This window comes from Bubalus kerabau, chromosome 1, assembly GCF_029407905.1.
Source record: "Bubalus kerabau isolate K-KA32 ecotype Philippines breed swamp buffalo chromosome 1, PCC_UOA_SB_1v2, whole genome shotgun sequence".
Taxonomy (NCBI): domain Eukaryota; kingdom Metazoa; phylum Chordata; class Mammalia; order Artiodactyla; family Bovidae; genus Bubalus; species Bubalus kerabau.
The window spans coordinates 190276209-190298431 of record NC_073624.1 but is presented as its reverse complement, the minus strand read 5'-3'; the positions used below and the strand labels follow the sequence as shown (position 1 = coordinate 190298431).

At 34.7% G+C, this 22223-nt stretch overlaps 1 protein-coding gene across 4 annotated transcripts in view; it reads right to left on the bottom strand.

Moving 5' to 3' along the window:
• Positions 1-3838: 3838 nt before the first annotated feature.
• Positions 3839-22223, bottom strand: part of KIF3A (kinesin family member 3A) — an 89928-nt gene continuing 71543 nt past the window's right edge. For all 4 annotated transcript variants that reach the window (XM_055547834.1, XM_055547851.1, XM_055547841.1 and 1 more), the window contains 9 exons: positions 20157-20255; positions 13244-13400; positions 12819-12999; positions 12503-12613; positions 12023-12148; positions 10548-10601; positions 9964-10032; positions 9264-9388; positions 3839-6861 (listed from right to left, as the gene is read on the bottom strand). In XM_055547834.1, coding sequence (XP_055403809.1) covers positions 6813-6861; positions 9264-9388; positions 9964-10032; positions 10548-10601; positions 12023-12148; positions 12503-12613; positions 12819-12999; positions 13244-13400; positions 20157-20255 — 971 coding nt within the window. In that variant the 3' untranslated portion in view covers positions 3839-6812. The remainder of the gene's footprint in view (positions 6862-9263; positions 9389-9963; positions 10033-10547; positions 10602-12022; positions 12149-12502; positions 12614-12818; positions 13000-13243; positions 13401-20156; positions 20256-22223) is intronic.

Below are 22223 nucleotides of genomic sequence, written 5' to 3'. Positions count from 1 at the left end.
ATGGTATGATTTCATTTATAAGAAATGCCCAGAAGAGGTAAGTCCACAGAGGCAAAAAGTAAGAATACTGGTTGCTAGAGGCTGAGGGGATGAAGGAAGATCAAATGACTGCTAACAGATACAGGCTTTCTTTTGAGAGTAATGAAAATGCTTTGATATTAGATAGTCATAATGGCTGTACAACTCTGTGAAACTACTAAAACCCACTAAATTATATACTTAAAAGGATGAATTTTACAGTATGTGACATATCTCAATAAAGTTGCTATTTTAAGCAATTAAAGGGCAAAAACCAAATGTCAAGTCATTGAAATTTGCCTTTAAAGACATGTCTGCAAGAATATGGATCTAGTAACAGTGAATGAGCATTCTCTTTTCATTCTTGCTCACACACATATGACAAAAATTAATACTAGTACTAAAATTATACCAAAACATGTAACATCTTTTTAACCCTTTCAAAATAAGGGAACAAATCAAAAGCTTAAAGTCTCACCCTGACCACAGCCAGTTTCACCCTGCCCACATAAAATACCAGCATGCCAAGGGCAACAAGTAACTAAGAGAGTCATGGAGCCTTCTAAGGCCACAGTGAAAACTTTTAATTCATTTGCATTCAATGGCTAATGTGAGCTGTAGTCTGCCACAGGATATGACTTGTGGGTTATAGTTTGTGTATGAGGCCAGGATGGTAAAAAGAAAGGCAGTCGGAACAAAGAGAACAGGCCACGGAAGGGTCGCACGTAGGCTCCAGGCACGTCTGTCTGTCATGGATGGAAATATCCAACAGTAAGCACTGGGGTTTACCAAAGGAGTGAGAGAACGTGAACCGAGGAGGACACACGTAAGAAGGGCAAGCAGAGAAACGTCAGGATTAAGTGAAAGTTGAGATGCTAATCGCTTAAGCACGCTCACTCAGGAAGCTTAGCTACAGCCCACACCTACTTCATGGGACGTGCGTCTTGTCTACACATGGAATGTGTGACACTGCCAGCACGGGCTGATCCTACCTCCACCTTCTACCTATGAGCAGTCTCTCTCTAACTGGCATTCTAGATAATAAATCCTTACTGAATAAGCAAATCAAAGAAACAGCAGGTTGCTCAAATCTATAGCTGAATGATCTTCATTGAAACCAAGTTAGAAATGCCAGCCTCTGATAAAAGTGCACCAAGGGCTCTCCTGTTGCTAGTCGCCAGTGCCCTGACTTTTCCCCACCCTTCTCGGCAGGTCCTCTTGGTCAGCTTCTTAGGGTGCCCAAATCACCTGAGAATGCAGCATTTCAGGGCAAAGCACAGGGCACAGTTTTCTCATGGCCTGGCCTCTCAGCATACAAGGTTAGCCTTGCAATTCCTACCACCTTCCATTGAGAGCAAAGCAAGCACTTTGCCTAGTCTCGGAGCTGATTTCCTGGTTCAAGTGATTAGTGCAACTGGAGCTCCATTCCCAGGTGGAGTTTTCAAACCTCCTAGTTAGCTGCCTTTGCCCTTGAACACTCAAGAAATTTTCTCCTCAGCTCTAGTGTTTCTTTTGATCCATCCTTCATGTCAACTTCTTCCTTGTTCAATGTTCAGTCTCTAGGCTGTCTCTTCCTTGCTTGCTTTCTAGTAGCCAGCATTAAACCAAACACAAACATGTTCAGATGTTTCAGGTGGTGACTGCATACCTGGGTACCTGTTAGCAACATCAGTAAAGAAAAGTAAAGATACATAGGTTCCCTCAGCCTAGGGGCTGGTCTTGAGGGCAAGACAGCCAGCAAGAAGAGGAGGAGGTTGGCTCCTCTGGCCCATGACCGAAACAGCCTCCAAGGCACAAATAAGTACATCATCTGCTCTCCCAGCTCCTCCGAATCTAATCCTTCACAATCTTTTCAGCAGTTGTTTTTCTAAAACACAAATAATGTGAGTCACCCCCTTAAGATCCTTCTGTGGCTTCTCATTGCTTAAAGAAAACTCTTCGACAACTAGATCCTGCCTTGTCTCTTTCCTCTTCAGGATCATCAGTCCCTACCTCTTTTGCCTTACTTCAAGCAGGCCACCAATGCACATGATACTCACATTACTCCTTCTGCCTGGAATGCCTTGCCGCACCCATTCCACTGCTTTAACACCTTGAACAGCACTTCTGGGACGAACCTTTTCTGACTCTCCAGTCAGAGAGACATGTGCTAGGCATTGGGTCAGCTGCTAGGGAGGAATGCTGTGCCTGGTAGCTCACCATTCACCCTCCTTCACTATAGCCCTTGACATGTCATTCTCCACTCATATGGCCATGAGCCATGCATGGGTCCACAGTAAATGCAGAAGACACCTGGTGATTGGGCGGCATAACCCATGATGGAATAGAAATCAAGGTCAACATAATATTTCTGTAATGACTCTAGCAGTTTAGGTTGGGTTAGGCAATATCCTCTTGTTAAGATTGGTATCAACTCTGAGAAATATTTTATTCAGTTGTAAAGTCCCAGTTAAATTCCTTTGTAAAGCTGGAGAAATAAAGTCTTTGATTAAAAACTAAAATTTCCCCAGGCCTCTAAAGAGGGGTGGGGGAGGGGAGCAGGTGTAGAAGAATGTCTGATCTGTCATATTCTTTAGTCAGAGCCATAAACGTGTTTGGGTAAGACAAAGTGATGTTCTGATAACATTGATAAAAGTAACTTTAAGATTGGGTCACAGGAAGCCCAAGATAAATGCAAAGAGGAAACAGGTTCTTTTTGAAGTAGCCTCTTCATAATCATTTTCCCACACATGTGTTCAACTTCCGAAGGAGGACTGAATACTTGATTTGCTTTGCAAATGAAACAGCTTAAGAATGAGACATTCAGATAATCTTATAGCTTGTTTAGAAGGCTCACTTTAAGTTTAGGCTGCAGCTTCAGAACTGTGTTAACAGTTCCTGTAGGCACATGTGAACTGAGGTACCTTAGGCTGGTACTTGGGATTTTTATTTTGCTCTGTTTTTAGTACTTGAATTTAAAACAGACTCTCGAGGGTCTTCATAGGAAGGCGGGATGAACAATGACCTCAGCAGCATCCTGACAACACAAGCAGCAACAGGCTCCCTGAGGATGTGCCTCAGTGGTGTTGCTCGGTCAAAGTGAGTATCATAGCTCCAGAATTCAACTGGGGAGGAGGGGCAGCGAGTGCGACGGTACACTACTGATTTTCTTGCTTACACTATGGCAGGCCTCTAATCTTACTTTCATATTCTACACATGTGTAGCAGTTTTACACCAACAAGCAGTTGGGAAGAGCGAGAGAGCAAGACCTAAAATGGCCAGAGGAGTCCCCTTCTCTATACAAAAAGCACACGGAAATCCTTTGAAACTTGCCGACAAATCAAAACTTTGTAATGTCCACTGTGAACTTCTTGTGGCTGCCTAATAATCAATAAGTGTTTGTGAAAAGAATGCATGATTAACAATAATTCAAGCAATATTATGGCTTGAGATATTTTAAGCAAATTAAGTTTTTGAAAGAGATGATGATACCGTTACCACTAAGATATGTCTTTTATCTTTTAGTGAGATACATTTTCCATATAGACTTGTTTCTGTTCTCAAATACCTAATGACAAGGAGAATAAAACTTAAATTTTTTTTGGTGAAAATAAATTTTTATCAATGAGAAGCATTTTTAAAAACATCTCTCCCAGGTTTCTGTATCATGATGACTTCTGTTTAAAGGCCCACAACATTAAGAGTTTCTGGTACAAAACTACACAGGCTTCTCTTAACCTCATGAAATTGAGATGTCAAGCACAAAGAACCTGCTTATTAATTATTAAGATCAAGGTGGACGCAAACACAAAAACAGGTGAGTAAAGAAGCAGACCACAATTACAGGCATTAGGCTAAAGATTTTTATTTCTTACTTAAGCGTGCTGTATGTATACATACAATATCAATATATACAACTTGAACAATTACAATTTATACATAAAATACAGTGAAAGTGTGGCTTTTGAAATTAATACAACAAACTCATCATACAATTTGTAATTCTGGCCAGTATACAATATTGTAGTAATGCTATTGAAGTTACTGATGATTTAAATTAGACTACAGTAGAAGTTCAAAGGCACTAGGAAGATCTATGTTTTAGTCTAGCATTTATATCAAAGAGTAACTAAAAAGGAACACAGATGCATACATTAATAAACTGGGCAGACACTGACGTACTCAAATGTAAACTCTACCCATCCTTTAATTTACAGCCCTGCAGGAAAGGGAGGGACTTTCCTTATGATAACAGTTAAGGGAAAAATGTTATTAAAAGATGAAAAAGAAACATAACAAACTAAAGCTACAATCATAATTTAAAAAAATATGTTAGTTGAAGTAGCACCACCCTCTCCCCCAAAGTAACCTTAAATTTCGTGCAGCAAAAAAAAGGTCCTCTTTTCTCAAAAAATAGATGACACAGCATGTGAAACTGATTCTACTTGTGGGACGAACACATGGATGTAAACCTCCCACCTTAATTACCCCTACACCTCACAAGAATCTAAACAGAAATGGGGAATACTATCATATTTTAATATCTCAGTTATTACTACATATATTTGCAAGGTTTACTAAAGAACATACCACAAACAACATTCTACCAAGGCTCCTCTTAATAAATATTACTTTTTTAAATTAAAGAGAAAAAAATCGCCATTCACATTCAATAACCTACTTATATGTGACACTCATTTTAAATGTTTATTTCAAATAATGAGCAAATTTATCTATCTTTTCATGAAACTAACACTGAAGTTACAAAATATTTCATTTGTGGACAATGGCACAAAGTAAATGTGAAGGAACCACAGGACTGCTATGATTGGAGCTAAGTGAACAGCTTTAACGCTAGGTTCCCATGCTTTCACATGGGTACTCAGGCCTGGCTCCAATATCTAATCTTGATATCAGTTCTAATGTAATGCTAAAGCAGCCTATTTTTAAAATTTATCAATGTTTTGACTTTTTATAGCTTTCTTTTTGTTACTGCAGTGACATGGAAAAGAAAAATATCTAAGATGCTGACTTAAATTTTCCTTAATGTTTTAAAGCTTAATGCAAAAGTTATCCCTTTTCTATTAAATGGATGGTTAAAGGCTAGACCTGTGGACTTTAAAAAAAATAAAAGACATAGTCATTTTTTTTCCTACTGGTAAAATTAAGATTTCTCTAGAGTAAATACTAATAGGTTTAAATGTGCATCTATAACTCCCAAGATATTCTGGTTACACAAAGCTTTTACAAGACATAAGTTCACCTCAAGTCTTCACAGTATCTAAACAATGCCCCACAAAGTTATAAATGTCTAACTATCTTGCACATCACAAAGAAAATGCTGTTAGTTAAATCCAATTCTTCTTACCTAGAAAAAATTCACCATACATAAGATATTTATTACATCACCTTTGAAATGTACTTTAAGTTTATGGACACATTTTTACACAATTCACAAGTATGCTACCTTCACTCCCATTCTATACATAGCTTTGTAATTGTAAAACAATATTTAACCAAACTTATTAATTTATGCAGTCTTAAAATGTGTAGCCAATGTATTTCAGGGGTGATTACATAATTTTAAAACTCATAAAAGATAAATAAATATATATATATATATATATATAGTGGTTTTAGAGTAGCATAACTTAAAAAAATAAAAATTTTACAAGCAGCCAACAAAAAAACAATAATTCTATGACAACTTTTCTTTTTTACTATAAAATAAAAATAATTTTTATTTTAGAGGTATGGTCTAATTGGAATTGTCAATGGAAGAAATTCAGGGAAGACTATTTTCTTTATAAAATAAGAAGAAAGACAAAACAAAGTGTTTTAAAGGCAAAGAATTAAAAGGTATTTTTCCTGCTTTGGTTGTATTTTCCAGAAAATGGAGATCTTTCTCAATTGGGAGAGACAGAGCAATTGACATCAAAATTTAGAAGTCAGACACAGGACAGTATCTGTTAATCAAGCTTCAAAGTGAATTTAAAAAATAATACCTACAGAGGCAAATATTAGTGACCAATATTTAGTTTCTTAATTTTCTGTAACTGGGTGACTCCTTTATATTTAGGTACAAATTCAATGTTTCAACAAACATGAAATCAAACAAAATTTTTGACCTGAAGTTAAAGTGGCAGAAAAGGTCAAGAGAGGTCCAGATGAAACATTATTTTCAGCTTTTGTTTCTTAAACATGTATACTTCTAGACTATCAAATCGTAACAGTGTTCTATAGATCAATAAGATCACCCATCTCATACACTAAATGCAATGAATGTGAGTATAAAAATTAGAATATATTTTAGAAGGCCAGGTGGGTGTTAGGATTCCATTATTTCTTAGATATGCAGCCCATATATTCATATGTAACAGGAAACCACAGGACAACTAGACCTGCAACTTTCTATGTGCAAAACAGGACTTATTCTTTTTTTTTTTTTCTATTTTGAATATCTGTCCAGTTATCTAAATAGATAGTAGTTGAGTAAATCACTAGTAGACTTACGTATACATTTAAACTGCAACTCTCTATAGTATGAACTGCTCCTTCAACTTCCCTGCACAGTATAAGTTGAAAAAGTAATTATGACAATTTGAACAATTACCAGTGGTACAATTTTAATGTTATATTAACTTAATATATATGGACTAAAAGATATTAAGCAAATTATTAGTTCCAGTCTTACTCCACGATTTACAAGTTGCATTACTGGAAATTACACAAAAATCTTCAATGTTTTAATTAAATATTGTATCCAGGCATTAGAATATCACTCATTTTTATTTTGACTTTAAGTCTGTAACATTTACTGAAGTAAAGAGTCAATTACAGTTTCAGGCTTTGCAGAACGCTTTCTGTTTGGAGAAGAGAAAAAGAAAACATGAATGCTTCCCTAAAAGACAAAAGTACAAACACTTTACATTATGTAGTAGATAATATCAAGCAGCCAGAGAATCTAGAAACCAGTCAAGGTTTGACATGCTATGTTAAGAGATCAATTAATGCCTGCCTTTTCAGGCTAGGGCAAATCACTTAGAGTGAGCCCAAGAGCATGGCACTGCACTCCACCACCCACAGTGATGAGGGAATGAGTAAATGATAAATTAGACTAGACAATGTGGACAGGCCGAGTGGTCTGCATGCCTGCCAGATTTGAACTCCTTGATTATCTCTTCTGGAGTGTGCTAAAGGTTCCAGCTTATTCAGTGAAAATCAGAGCCACAAATCACCTGAAGCAACACCTCATAGATGACTGTGTAGGAACTGATGGAAATGCTCCATTAATGTATCATGTTTATTGCAGTTTTGCTTAGTACACTGAACTATGTGTTTCTAATGAGGAACATCACATTGAACATTATCAAGTAATGTAACCTAATATCAAAAAACCATTTAATGTGCATATTTGTCTATATTTATGGCCATTTACTGTTTTAATAACACAGCAGGCTAATTCTGGTACACAGAGGTGCTGGGTTTGGCTCATCTAATGTTCACTCACATTTTTTTTTTTTTTAGACTAACAAAAAAGTACATTATTTTAAAATGAGTATTCTGAAATCTATATCCAAGTATCTTATTATTTGCTTGGCTGTTTTAAGTCCACATAGTTTCTTAAAAGTGACTAAAAACAGAGACTTCATATAAATAATTCTTATTTCTGGTTTCTCCTTTGACATAGGAAGATCCAGAAACAATGGGCCCTCTTCCCCCAAACTCACTAGAAACAGGGTAGCAGCTCCTCAGACCACACTTTGTTCCATTTTATCCCAGCACATCAATGCCTATTTTTCTCCTACATTGAGGCCAGCTGTCTTACCATTTATCATCACACTTACCTGTTACTTTTTTTTTAATAACTGTAAAGTTAGGAGGAAAACACCTCCATTAAAAGTGAAAAACTTAATGATCTAGAGGAATTTGTATTTCTTTGAACCAATTTGCTTCATTCATTAATAATACATGCATAGCTTCCTTTGGCATATGAAAAGCTTTTCATGTCTGACATCTAAATGCTGGAGAACGTAAAAATTTGTATACTTTTAATATGTGATTTCTCCTTCCAAAATTTATAAAAGTTAGGTTATGCCTATAAGATTATGTAACACAAAAACATTAAAACTTAAGACTTTTGAGTTACATGTAGGATGAAGGCTATGTACTCAAAGTAGGGAAAAATAAAAGCTTATTATTTCCTATCATTTTAGGCCCAAAGTCTTACAGTCAGTTTGATTAAGCTGAACAGTATTTGATGTAAGGAAGGGAGAGAATAAACAAGCTCCAGCCCAGCAATTTCATATCCTGGTTTCCTGGGCTACATTACAATACATTTAAACTACTCAACAGTCAAAACTAGACCACAAAGGAGAGGGAATGGTAGTCAGAGAAGTTTTCTTTAACTGGTAACTGAGGAAATCAAGGTTCCTGAGGCAATGTTCATGACAGAAAAAATGAATCAGTTGAATACAATACCTTGAGAGTCTAACCAGGCAAATTAATTGGCATCTCACTAGAAAAATTAATACAAAGATCGAGGAATTTGCCTTATTACACATTTGGAAAGAAGAAAGTAAATTAGAAATAAATTCTACTAGTCAGGAGGGCTAAAGAAGTTGAAGACCTTATTTCCTTAGCCAGATCTTTATTCACTCAAATCCGAACTACATAAGGACTTGAATTATTTAGTTAAATAGTTATCATGTTAATTGGGCTTCCCTTGTGACTCAGCTGGTAAAGAATCCACCTGCAATGAGGGAGACCTGGGTTCAATCCCTGGGTTGGGAAGATCACCGACTCCAGTACTCTGGCCTGGAGAATTCCATGGACTGTACAGTCCATGGGGTAGCAAAGACTTGGACATGACTAAGTGACTTTCACTATCATGTTAATTAAATTTCCCTTCAGTTCAGTTCACTTCAGTTGCTGTCATGTCTGACTCTTTGCGACCCCATGAATCGCAGCACGCCAGGCCTCCCTGTCCAACACCAACTCCCGGAGTTCACTCAGACTCAACGTCCATTGAGTCGGTGATGCCATCCAGCCATCTCATCCTCTGTCGTCCCCTTCTCCTCCTGCCCCCAATCCCTCCCAGCATCAGAGTCTTTTCCAATGAGTCAACTCTTCGCATAAGGTGGCCAAAGTATTGGAGTTTCAGCTTTAGCATCAATGTACCTAATTTGAAAATCTCAAAAAAAAAGAAAAAAAAAAAAAGAAAATCTCATTGCCTTGGCTCATGGAACCCAAAGACAGTTCTTACCTTCTCCCAGTCTTTGGCCTTGCTTTTCCCTTTGAAGTCCGTGGCCTCTCTAATTTCATCAAGGACTGCCGAAGGCTTTCCTCAGTATAGGCGAGATACACATGAGAAAGGTCCACTTCAAAGGGCTATATAAAGGAAAGGAATAAGACATTCTAACACACAGATTTGAGGGAAGATTTAAAATGCTGAATAAACTTCTAGGAAAAAGCCAGAGACAAAACCAAATAAATATCTACAGATATATTTTTCTAATGCCATATATCTCAAATGTATTCACCAATCATTGGTGAAGAAGCCCTGACCCACTATAAATTCCTCAGTAGTAAATAAAAACTGTTGGTTTTTCCCTAAAGCTGCTGCTTTCTCTTGTTAACCTAAGATTAGGACCAGCTTTGAGAGGGACAGACACATTCTAGTCCCTAAACAAATTCCCAAGACCCAGAGAGGTGGTGAGTTTCTGAAGAGGACTCCATGCCCCTCTTGTGATATAGAAATGATAAGCTGCCCCCATGACTGCAGGTAAGCAGAACTGTCCTAATAATCACCCAATTCTAGAGCCTCTACTCTCAAAAGATTAGCCTATTTTCAGCAGAGCTGATTAACAGATATCATGATAACACAATTTAGTGACCATATTCTTATAAAGAATCAACTGTAATTTGTTTTTTGTTTTTTTTTTTTAAAAAAAAAGCACTCTTACATCTTTCTCCTTTTTATCTGGAACTGGAGTCTGCTTTCTCATGTTATTTCCTGTGTAGGCAACACATTTCTCAAAAAAGGAAAAAAGAGGGGGAGAATTATTTTAATTAGCAATTAATACTATGAATGAGGTAAATTACTATGAGATATTCTGATGGTACACTCATAAAACATGATTTGAGGGATTTCCCTGGTGGTCCAGTGGTTAAGAATCCACCTGCCAACGCAGGGGATGTGGATTCAACCCCTGGTCAGGAAACTAAGACCCCACATGCCATGGGGCAACTAAGACCCAACACAGTCAAAAAGTAAATAAATAATGTTTTTTTTTAAAAAAAAAACAAAACATGACTTGAATGCTGGGACAGAAAGGTAGACCCAGAGGTCATTCGGTCCTACACACCAACCAATACCACCATCTCTCCTGAATATTCTGTGTTGTAACCTTTAATCATCTTATCCACCCTAGTGGATGATCATCTGATTCACCCTCTGGACCAACCTCCCCACTGTGGCCAGCACAACTCCCGTCTATAGGAAGTATTCCATTAACTGTTTCATAAAAGGATGAAGGTTAGTACTCACTAGCTGCCATTCTCCTATGTCTTCATTCCAATGGACATAGTTTTCAATCATTTCCTTTTAAAAGAGTCAAAGATGATCTACTTTTAATATTTAGTAACATTTAAAATACTGACTTAAACATGGAACTAAAATCTTAATATATTAAGTGAAAAAAGTTAAGTTTCAAAACATTATGTATTGCATGATGCCCTTTTTGGGCTTCTCAGATGGCTCTGTGGTAAAGAATCTGCCTGCCAATGCAGGAGACACAGGAGAATGAGGGTTCAATCCCTGAGTTGGGAAGATCCCTTAGAGAAGGAAATGGAAGCCCACTCCAATATTCTTGCCTGGAAAATCCCATGAAAAGAGGAAACTGCCAGGCTACAGTCCATGGGTTTGCAAGGAGTTGGACATGACTGAGCAACTGAGCAAGCACATGCGATGTCCCTTTTATAAATTTAAAAATATATACCTTCAAGGAATATAAGTAGATGCAATTAAACTATATAAAAATAAAAAGCAAGGAAATAAAGAATTTAGGATTCAGGATACCTTGAGTGTGAAGAGGTAAAGGGACGGAAGAGGGGAGAGAGAAACCATTTGGTTAAAAATAGGTCACTATAATGGTCCTAGATTTTGTTCTGGGTGACAAGTTAACTACAAAATAAGTAAATAAAAGGAGGCCATCCAAGGACCATCAAGGACAGTGTACTGTGAACCAAATATTAATTCTGAAAGAAAGAAAGAAAAGAAAATTAAAGAGAAAAAGAAAATAATATTAAGCTTATATTGACAAATTTCTTAAAACTGTACACAGATTTAAAAGAAAGAAAAGGAAAAGAAAGAAAAAAAATTAAAGCTTATATTTAGACAATTCTTAAAACTGTACAAAGATTTAAAATAAAATTTAAAAATCAATGTTAAAGTCTACTAAAATGTACTGGAAAGAGATATTTGGTGAAAAGAATAATAGAGGCTCTGATTTTAAAACTATAGTAGTATTCAGAGTTAGCATCTATCTGGAGATGGATGGTAGTGGTCATTGTACAATATTGTGAATGTACTTAATGAAATGTACTCTTAAAAAGTTAAGATGGTAAATTTCATATGTCTATTTTACCATTTCACCTCAAACGCACAGAATTAGCATCCATAAACAGGAAAAAAAAATTAGCACAGGAGTTCTGTTTATTCTATTCATAGGATAAAGAATGTTGAAAAAATAAATAGGACCTATGCCTTTACATGAATTACATGAATCTGGCCTTCCTCCTAAGGAATGAGGAATTCTTGTTCAGATACTTAGTTACTCAAACGGAGAATAATATATTAAAAAAAGTTAACAGCTGGAGTGAAATGTGATGGAATTAAAGAAAATTTTATCAGCAACAACTGAAATGTAAATATTTACTGCTAATTAAATTAGAAATTGCATTTCTTTAGTCCTTAACCCCAGCCAATGACCTAATATTTAAGTCAAAGAACTTCCCACTTACTTGATAATCCTGAGGTATAAAGTTATCAATAATAAGCATCTGAAGTCTCAGTTCCCGGCTAAGTTGTCGAATGTTCTCCAAGAGGCCTTCAATTTCCCTCTGATGTTCTTGTTGGAGATCAGCCATCTACCAGAATCAATGAAAATACTAAGGACAAGTAAGATTTTAAATACAAAACAATTTCATCTGACAGGGCAGTAGTCAAGGAAACTTTGTAAAAGCTTACCCAGTTCTTTCACAAAAATAATGGACAGAATATTATAACACTATCACTGTCCACTCCACCACATTAGTAGTTAAAGCTGAAATAAACTATTTTTACTAACTTAACAGATGAAATTTAAAATTGCACATAAAGGTGAAAATTTTATTTCTGTAAAATTGTAAGCACACTTTATGACTCCTTTAGGATTCTTAATCATACTTAATCAAAGCTAAAAAATTCAAACAACAATAACAGGTAATTTCTAAGAGATCAACCTCTGACTTTGCAGCCATCAGCATAGTCCAAACTTTCTTTAATTTCTTGGTCTTTCCTTGTGCTTCTTCTTGCAAACTGGTATACTTTTCTTCAATATCCAAGCGTTCTTGCTATGACAAAAAGTGGTGAACTTCAGAATAATTTTCTTCATTAAAGCTTAATTAACAAATGATATAAATGTTTAGCAAGTATTATCTTTCAAAGCAATCCATAGATATGCTTTAAAATTTTATTAAGACTATAGACGCTCAGCTTTTCACTATAAAAGTAAATCCCTCAGATGAAACATCAACCAACAATAAAAATTCACATCACCTCTTTTTCCTCAAGTTCTCTACGAAGTTGCTCTGCTCTTCTTCTCCTTTCTTCCAGTTCCATGTTGGATTCTTCAAGAAGTTTCTCTTGTTCCTCAGCTTTTGCCAACAAATCAACACCACCAACAATTACCTTCTTCTCCAGTGCAGATAATTTCTCTAGCAAAGACTGATGCTCCTGTCTGTTAATTAAAATGAGAATACACAATATCCATCAATTATGTACTATTCTACTAAATTTACCCAAATGTAACAAAAATTTAGATATATAATTTCAAAATAAGAATGTAATTACATCTCTCTCAAATTACACAACTGGGTAGTAGTATTGCTTTTAATCATAATTCAATTTTCTTGCTTATGCATACTGTAAGAAAAAACCCAGAAATTTAAATCACAAATTCATCTCAATTCAATAATACTCACTGGGCCTTAAGAAGATCTTTTTCCCGTTTCTCTAACTCAGCTCTAGCCTTGTTTCTTTCTTCTTCTTCCATGTCAAGCTTTGTTTCAAGTGCTTTTCTCTCTTCATCAATTTTTGCTTGCATTTCAACCATCTTATCTGGGGAAACTTTCTTTTTACCTGTTTGAGTCATTTAATTGCAACAATCACTTCAGAGTCAGTATTTCAGACATACACATTACCTTCAAATATACACTCCTCAAGAATACAAAATCAAATCTCAACATTTTAAGGAAATCAACTGAACAGTATTTTTTATTTCTACTTATTATGTTCCTAAAAGATTTTTTAACTGCTAAATTCAAACTGTTGTCCAACTGTGCAATGATAACTAAGAACAAAAGTACGTAAAAGAGAAAATGAGACGAGTAGGAAAAGAGAGAGATTAACAGGAAAACCAAATAAATAAAAAAGCAAAGATCTCTGTATGCCCAAATGACATATTTCACCAAAAAAGCAGTATCATTATTTAGTTACTTTTTTCTGATAACCAGGTACAAAATCAAGTCACTTCTCAAAACACCTTCCCACAAAATTTATTAAAATGAACGAATAAGTAAAAGTCACACACAAATCAGACAGAATTTATATCAAGTCGTTTTTAACACTGAATATATCTCCAGAGGTTTTTAAAAATTTTACTTGATAAAATTACTTGAAAGTATTTTATTTCATAGCATACTTTTAAAGGAAGTAATGCTATACTAATTATGTAACAGTTACATAGTAATTAACCAGTCACTTTTTAGTTGCTGAGCTGTTATGACATATCATCAAATCTTAAATGAACAACTAAAATAACTTATTATGTCAAATTCAGGATCCTAAATCTCCCTAAGTCAGAGTAAACATTTCAAGTGTGAAATATAAGTAGAAATATTATCAAATAATACAGCTAGAAATATAATTTCCAAATGACTATTTTGATTATAATGCCTAACACAGTTTATATATATATATAGTAAATGTTCACTAAAGATTTAATGAATTTCAAAATCATGAAATTAAAATGAAAAATAAAAAAAGAAAAACCAGCTTATTAAACTCGTTATGAAACCGAATTAAAGATAATTCATTTCTGGTAATACAATTTCTTTGAAATGTACTTTCCTTCAGAAAAAACAATCAAATTTTTCGCAGAACTGGTCTGAGGCTCTCCTGAAAGCTTTCTGTCATTTTTAACTTCCTTCCCAAAGGACCACAGAAGAGTGTAGAACAATTTATAAACTGTTAATGTCTCCACCCAAAAACTAACCCCACATGCTGACAAGGAAAGAGAACTGAAAAATAAAGATGATGGAGATATATATATCTGAATAAACTCTTTCAGGAACCACAAGATGATGAATCATTCACAAGCTTTAATTCTTTGGGTTAAAATCATATAAAACCCCCAAAGGTTTAAAATACATTACCCTTCACTTTTTTAGAAATATAAGTCCAGAGCAAACTAAAGCCACAAGATGAATAAGTTAAATAAAAGAGTAAACAAAAGCACTGATCCAAATTCATGCTTTGGTGTGGTGTGATTCATTGCATCCCAAAGTCAGGTTACAGACCTGACTCTATTGGCTTTTTTAGCACAATCACCTGTATTGAACACTCTGAACTATTCTGCTAAAAAGTAATATTAAAAAGTAATTTAACTCTTATTCCCAATGAATTCCTAGAAAGGATTTCCCATCAGTAGTAACTATTTCTTAGAAATTTGAGGGGGGAAAGTGTAAGTTCAGGTATAAAGTAAGTGTATGCACTAAAATAATTATGATTTCCTTTAGACTCTAAAATTATGGTAAAGAAAAAATGGAAAATATGTTAAAAATTGTATGTGTGAAAACTGTATGTGTATAGAGGAAATGGTCCCCTCAACACACATACATTCATTTTTTAGGCTTCTAGGGTTGCAACTGTGTTGTTAGTTAAAAATACATAGTTTCCAAATGCATTAAAAAGCAGCTAAATAAGAAAATATATATATGTGTAGAGATACAAAAGCACATGCCTACTGATGAATTACTACTATGCCTGAACTGCTTCACTTATTCAAAATTATTCAGGTAATATTTTCAAACTGATGTTTAAGCAGCAAAAATCTTACTGTGTTCTCACAGCATTTTCATAAAAATGACCATATATACATAGTTTCAGTTACAAAAGTCTGATATTTAAGTAATATATTATTTTAGCCAGAATTAGTCTGATGAATTGCATTTATTGTAAGCTAAATGTGGATATGTACCAACTTTAACAAGGCATGATATTATGAAAAGTCACTTTTGGATTTTTTTTTTAAGATTTTAAAAATATATTAATGAATCAAACCAACCAACCAATCAAAAAAAAAAAAAAAAAAAAAAACCTTCTAAAATTGTAAAAATTTAACACAAAGTTTCAGGTAAAAAAATCTAAAAAGAATGTTAATGCCACAGAATATTTAACTGAGCCAAAGAGGAGTGATAATATTTTAATTCCCATCTACCACATCCTCTAACCAAAACTGAGGTGAACTTCGGCAAGGCAAAATTAAAGGGAAGAATTTTAGGAAGTGTTAATTGAATTAACTTCATTTTCATTACATGAGTATCCATGGCCATACATAACCAGGCATTTGAGTCCTTGGTTTAAAAAAAGGAGAAAAATGCTTGCATATGAAATCATTTATATTTCTAAAATTTGGCTTACTAGGTCTTTAAGAATTTAGAGAAATGATTATGCCATGTGGTTCTGGTGATATATTTATTTTTATTGTTTATTTTGTTAATTAGGTCTAGAATATACAATGTGTTACTGTCAAGCTAGTAGTTCAGAATTGTTTCCTTAAGAAGATAATTTGGAAACTAAAATGTTCCTAATACCTTTGTTAATAAAAACTGAAATAAGCTTTTTAAAAAAGAATTGAATAAAAAAGGAATTTAAAAAATGCTAAAGCTGAAATATACTTTAAAATACAAGACAGATACTTACCTTGTAAAAAAATGAATTAAAAAATTGTAATGTGGTTAAATAACAAAGTTCTCTATAGTTTAAATAATTGTACCACGTGGAGTGCAAATCAATCACACCAACCTGCTTGATCTTTCAACAAGAAGTAGTAAGCAAATCGGAGACAGGAAGCATATGCACAGAGATGAAGAGGAAAAAAAGAAAAAAACATTATTTCTTTTATAAAACAAAGAAAAATGTATTATAGCATTTATTTATAGTATAAGTATAGGAGTACAATCATTATACAAACTGAAATAGATCAGTTTTATGCAAAAAGAAAAGTATATTCAACATAATCAGAGATGATAATTTAAGCAAGGACAGTAAGATTAATTTAATCATATTTCTAATCAACCTTGACTCCCAAACTTGCAAATGTAACAGTTGAGCAACAAATGGAGGACATGGAATTGGGAACCTGCTAAGACCTGGCAAGTAATATAAAGAGCAAAACAGGAAATAAAGCCAATTTTAAAAATTAGTAAGTTAAAAGTAGCAGAAGTCACACTGTCCATTTTCAAAATTTCCCAATTCAATGACCTCTAATAAGGATACATTACAGGTGTGCCCCCCTTTAAGAAAATCGAACGCAAAACCTTCAACCAACTAAACAAATAAACTAGAGAAATTTGCAGTGATCATGTAACTAACAGAAGCACTTAATAAAGAATTTTTAAAGACAGCAATCCTCCCAATACAACTGATTTCCCAACTTGATTTATAAGCATTTTCAAGAAATGCTTATTGCATAAAGTGAAGTACACCTGTACAGTAACAAACTTGCATTCAATCTATTAGTAGACTGTTAAGAGTAATTATAATGATTCTATAGAAGTAAATGATCAATTGATGATTCAAGCAAACAACACCTAAAAAAAAAGGGCCATTCATATTTTTAAAAAGGAAGGTACATACAAGTTACACACAGCAACCACATGCTGGGGCAACCATCTTTCCACGTCATCAACACACCCACAGTGCAACAAAAGAACTTAACATTATACACTAGGTACACAAAGAGTAACTAAAACTGCTTGAACTACAATTCATTTCATAACCAATTTTTCATGTAAATACCTTTTAAGAATTAAAGTAAAATTTTAAAACAGAAAATTAAATTATAATACCTCTCACTCAGATATTTTCTTACATTTAGCAATTTATAATACAAAATGAGACTTCTATATGGTTTCTAAAGCAATGTCATGTCTTTTGAGTTAGCTTATGAAATTAACTGTCTTGAAAAAATATAAGGACAATAGAGAAAATAATTCCTAATATTCTCAGAATTCTTCCTCTAGAAAGCTAAAAGCATGAGAACAACAACCAAATGCTTTTGTTATTAGTTTTGGAAAGGTAAGAATATATAGATAATGCTTTAAAAAGCAGTAAGCTGCAAGCTAGTACAAGAAAGCATCAATTCTCTTTTCTTCTGAAACTAAAATATAAATAAAATTAATAATACTTTTCAAAATTATCAAAATCATGGTTTAAGAAAAAGCTTTAGATTTGAAATAAGTCAAGACAGATCCTGCACAATTTCTTGTGGATCTGAATTCTCTAATCATAACATAGAAAGTTTCTTAAAATCAATCAGGTCATTTAGAAATAGAGATAAATGGTCATTTGATATAAAATACCATTCAATTTATTTTTACTTGCTTCAAACTTTACATTTTTCTTTATTTGGGAGCTTTTGGTCTTAAGTTACCCCTAAGAATAGGACGCCAAAGCATAAAATCTTTTAAACTACAAGATATGTTATAATTGGCACCACTGTACTTCCAAACATAATGTGTACCTTATGAAATTCAGAATTTTGTTATTATAGATAGGTCCTTTACACTGACTAGGAGTATGACAAAACATGAAAAGGAACCTTAAGAGTTATTCTCCTATACAGCTTACTAGCTCTCTTTACATTATCTCAACTGCAAAAGCATGAATCTCTCTTCCATTGTCTCAAACATAAGCTTAAGCATATGTTTTAACAATTATGGTTAACTGGAAGCAATGAAGAAGGGAGGAAAAATCACCACATGCTTTGTTTTACTGAGAAGTCCAACATGTATTCTTTAAGTCATGACAGGGAGCGGTGCAGCATTTCTCAAATGAAGCCCATGAGTTATGGAAAAGCCAAAGCTCTGTTAGAGAATTTAAGAGCTACCACTCACTAGGCAAGAACTTATCCAGAGGTTTCTCTATGACAGAACATGTGGAGTCTGAACTACTGCTGCTGCTACTGCCTGGAAGACAAAGAAATGAGCCCAACGGGAACCAAAGAAAGAGGAAACAAGAAAATGAACACATACACAGAGAAAGAATTTTAAAGGACAATCAAGTTTTGTATTAAAGAACCAAAACTTACTTTCCCTTAAAATCAGTCTTGGCAGTCTATATAGTATTCTCTAATTACAAAGCGATACAGGGGAATTAGAAACTGTATTCCTTTAAGTATCCACTGTAGGCAAACCTCACTATTCACTTAAAGTATAGTAATTCAGAGGTTTGGAATGACAAGAATAAAAAATAAGTCACTTGGTGACAAGTAAGTCTATTTAAACCATTTACGTTGATAAACTAACAAAACTGAGCTTAAAAGTCATGCACAATTAAAGTTATAGGAATGATAAATTACCCTTTAACACAAACAGTTTGGGTATGTCTCTAATTTCACTCTTTAATCTCCAAAACATCAAACTATCAGATATACATGTTTAAAGTTTCACAGAAAAACTTTAGAAGGCTTACTGAAATTTTGGAAATTTCTAAGCCTTGAAGGAAGACGTTACTATTAAATATTTTAATATAGTAAGTAAGCAATGGCATTTTTCTAAATTCAAATTTTCATTTTTAAACAAATCTATTATCTGTTTTAGCTTTAAATAGCTTACTCTGAAAAAATATGTATGGACACAAAACCATTTCTCTAAATCAAGGGTCAGTAAACACTTGCTGTAAAGGGACAGAAGATAAGTGCTTTAGGCTTCACAGGCCATACAGACACATGTGAAGACAGCGGTAGACTGTATGTAAACAAATGAACATGGTTGCTGAATAAACTATATTTACAAAAACAGGTGGTGGGCTGATTTTGGTCAGCAGACTACTTGCCAACTCTTGCTCTAAATTATATTTTTCCTGCCTTTTGAAGGACTCCCTATGGCTTTTAAATTTGGGACACCTGATCAAACAGTGATGAGTTATTTTCAGCAAGAACATCTTACTAAGACAAGCAAAATATGCACCAGCTTGAAAACAATGATCCACATTAATGGAAGAGAGTTCTGAAATAAATACTCAGACAGAAAGATCTGAAATGTAGGCCATTATAATGTTTGTCTTTCTTTTGCACTGTCATCTATATCTTTATCACAATATACAGTTTTAATTGATACTTGGAAACGAACACTGTGTTAACAGATCAGTACATTTTATAAAGAAAATACATTTTACATGCTATTATATAATAGAATCCTTCTACAAATTTACTAAAAATTCAATGACTTTTAAAGCTTAATCATATTTGAAAAAAATTCACATTATCTTAACTTTCTAAAATATTCAGATCCCTAACACAGATAAAAGTCCCCACATTAAAATCCCACATGAAATTAAAAAATGGAATATCCACTATCACAGATTTTTATAATTCTAAGTAGTATAAAAAACTAGAACATACTGTATGCTGATTCATCTAGAAATAACAGATCAGTATAGGAGGAAAAAATAATGCAAAGTTAACCAGGTATATAGCAAATCCTCTGTTCAAATTGCTACCACAATAAAAAAATAGCAAAATAAAAAGCATGTACTCAACAGCCTTAGAAATGTTAAACCATCATTAGGCAGCAATTTCATTTAATTTCTAGAACACTGAAATGAACTTACTCCTTCTTTTTTTCCTTTTCTCTCCATCTTCTCCAACCTCACCCTCTTCATCATCCTCTTCCTCTGAACCGCTGGTATCAGAGCCTGATATTTCTTCCCCTTGAACAGAAATTTAATACAATGATATTTATTCTGTACCAGGTCACTGCCTATTCAGGAAAGGCCTATATCAACTTTCTTCATTAAGTTTTTGTGCCCGAAACAAACCTTATTTTAATATTCCTAGAGAGTATATCAGATATGTTAGCCTCAGAAATAGATATGATATACACAGAGGTTTTATTTTTAAAGTTCCTAAAGAGAACTTATATGCAGAGTACACCATGAGAAACGCTGGTCTGGAAGAAACACAAGCTGGAATCAAGATTGCCGGGAGAAATATCAATAACCTCAGATATGCAGATGACACCACCCTTACGGCAGAAAGTGAAGAGAAACTCAAAAGCCTCTTGATGAAAGTGAAAGAGGAGAGTGAAAAAGTTGGCTTAAAGCTCAACACTCAGAAAACGAAGATCATGGCATTCGGTCCCATCACTTCATGGGAAATAGATGGGGAAACAGTGGCAGACTTTATTTTTGGGGGCTCCAAAATCACTACAGATGGTGACTGCAGCCATGAAATTAAAAAACGCTTACTCCTTGAAGAAAAGTTATGACCAACCTAGATAGCATATTGAAAAGCAGAGACATTACATTGCCTACAAAGGTCCATCTAGTCAAGGCTATGGTTTTTCCTGTGGTCATGTATGGATGTGCGAGTTGGACTGTGAAGAAAGCTGAGCGCCAAAGAATTGATGCTTTTGAACTGTGGTGTTGGAGAAGACTCTTGAGAGTCCCTTGGACTGCAAGGAGATCCAGCCAGTCCATTCTGAAGATCAGCCCTGGGTGTTCTCTGGAAGGAATGATGCTCAAGCTGAAACTCCAGTACTTTGGCTACCTCATGTGAAGAGCTGACTCATTGGAAAAAGTGAGTTAACCCTAACCCTAACCCCAACCCCAACCCTAACTTTGACCTATTTAAACTTTAAAAAGACTATGATGCTGGGAAGGATTGGGGGCAGGAGGAGAAGAGGACGACAGAGGATGAGATGGCTGGATGGCATCACCAACTCGACGGACGTGAGTTTGAGTGAACTCCGGGAGATGGTGATGGACAGGGAGGCCTGGTGTGCTGCAATTCATGGGGTCGCAAAGAGTAGAACATGACTGAGTAACTGGACTGAACTGAACTGAAAGAGAATTTAAGACTTTGACCTATTTAAACTTTAAAGTGATTAGTTTACAGTTTTAAATGTTACATGTTAGAGGTATTATTTCAATGTTTGAAAAATTTGATCACTTTTGGAAAGCATTTTTTCCTCAGTTTTCTGTTTAAGATTTCATTTATTTATTTTTATAAATGCCACATCTCATTGGCTCATTTCTTTTGCTTCTTTATTTTTGGGCTGCACTGGGTCTTCATTACTAGGTGCAGGCTTCTCCAGTTGCAGCTGGCAGGCTCTACAGCACGTGGGCTCTGTAGTTATGGCGCACAGGCTTAGTTGCGGTACGTGGGATCTTAGTTCCCAGATCAGATATCGAACTTGGGTCCCTTGAATTGAGAGCATGGAGTCTTATCCACTGGACCACCAGGAAAATCTCTAAGATTTTAAATAATTTATTCAACCTTTTTATATTTTAAGAGCCATACAACTATCATCTAACACATGATCCCACTTTTAGGACTATATCGCATCAAGTAATAGAAGAAGGGCTTATTTGTACAACAAATATGTTAATCTAAAAAAAATTTTTAAAAAGGAAATTACAAAGCTAATATTAATGCAAATCAGTACTATGGCACCTTCAAAGTAGTTACTTGAAATTACCACTGTCCACATATGAAATGTCTAGGAAAATAAAAATAACTGGGTGGGAGGGAGTAAAATGTATACTAATCATAATCAGATCAGATCAGATCAGTCGCTCAGTCGTGTCCGACTCTTTGTGACCCCATGAATTGCAGCACGCCAGGCCTCCCTGTCCATCACCAACTCCCGGAGTTCACTCAGACTCACGTCCATCGAG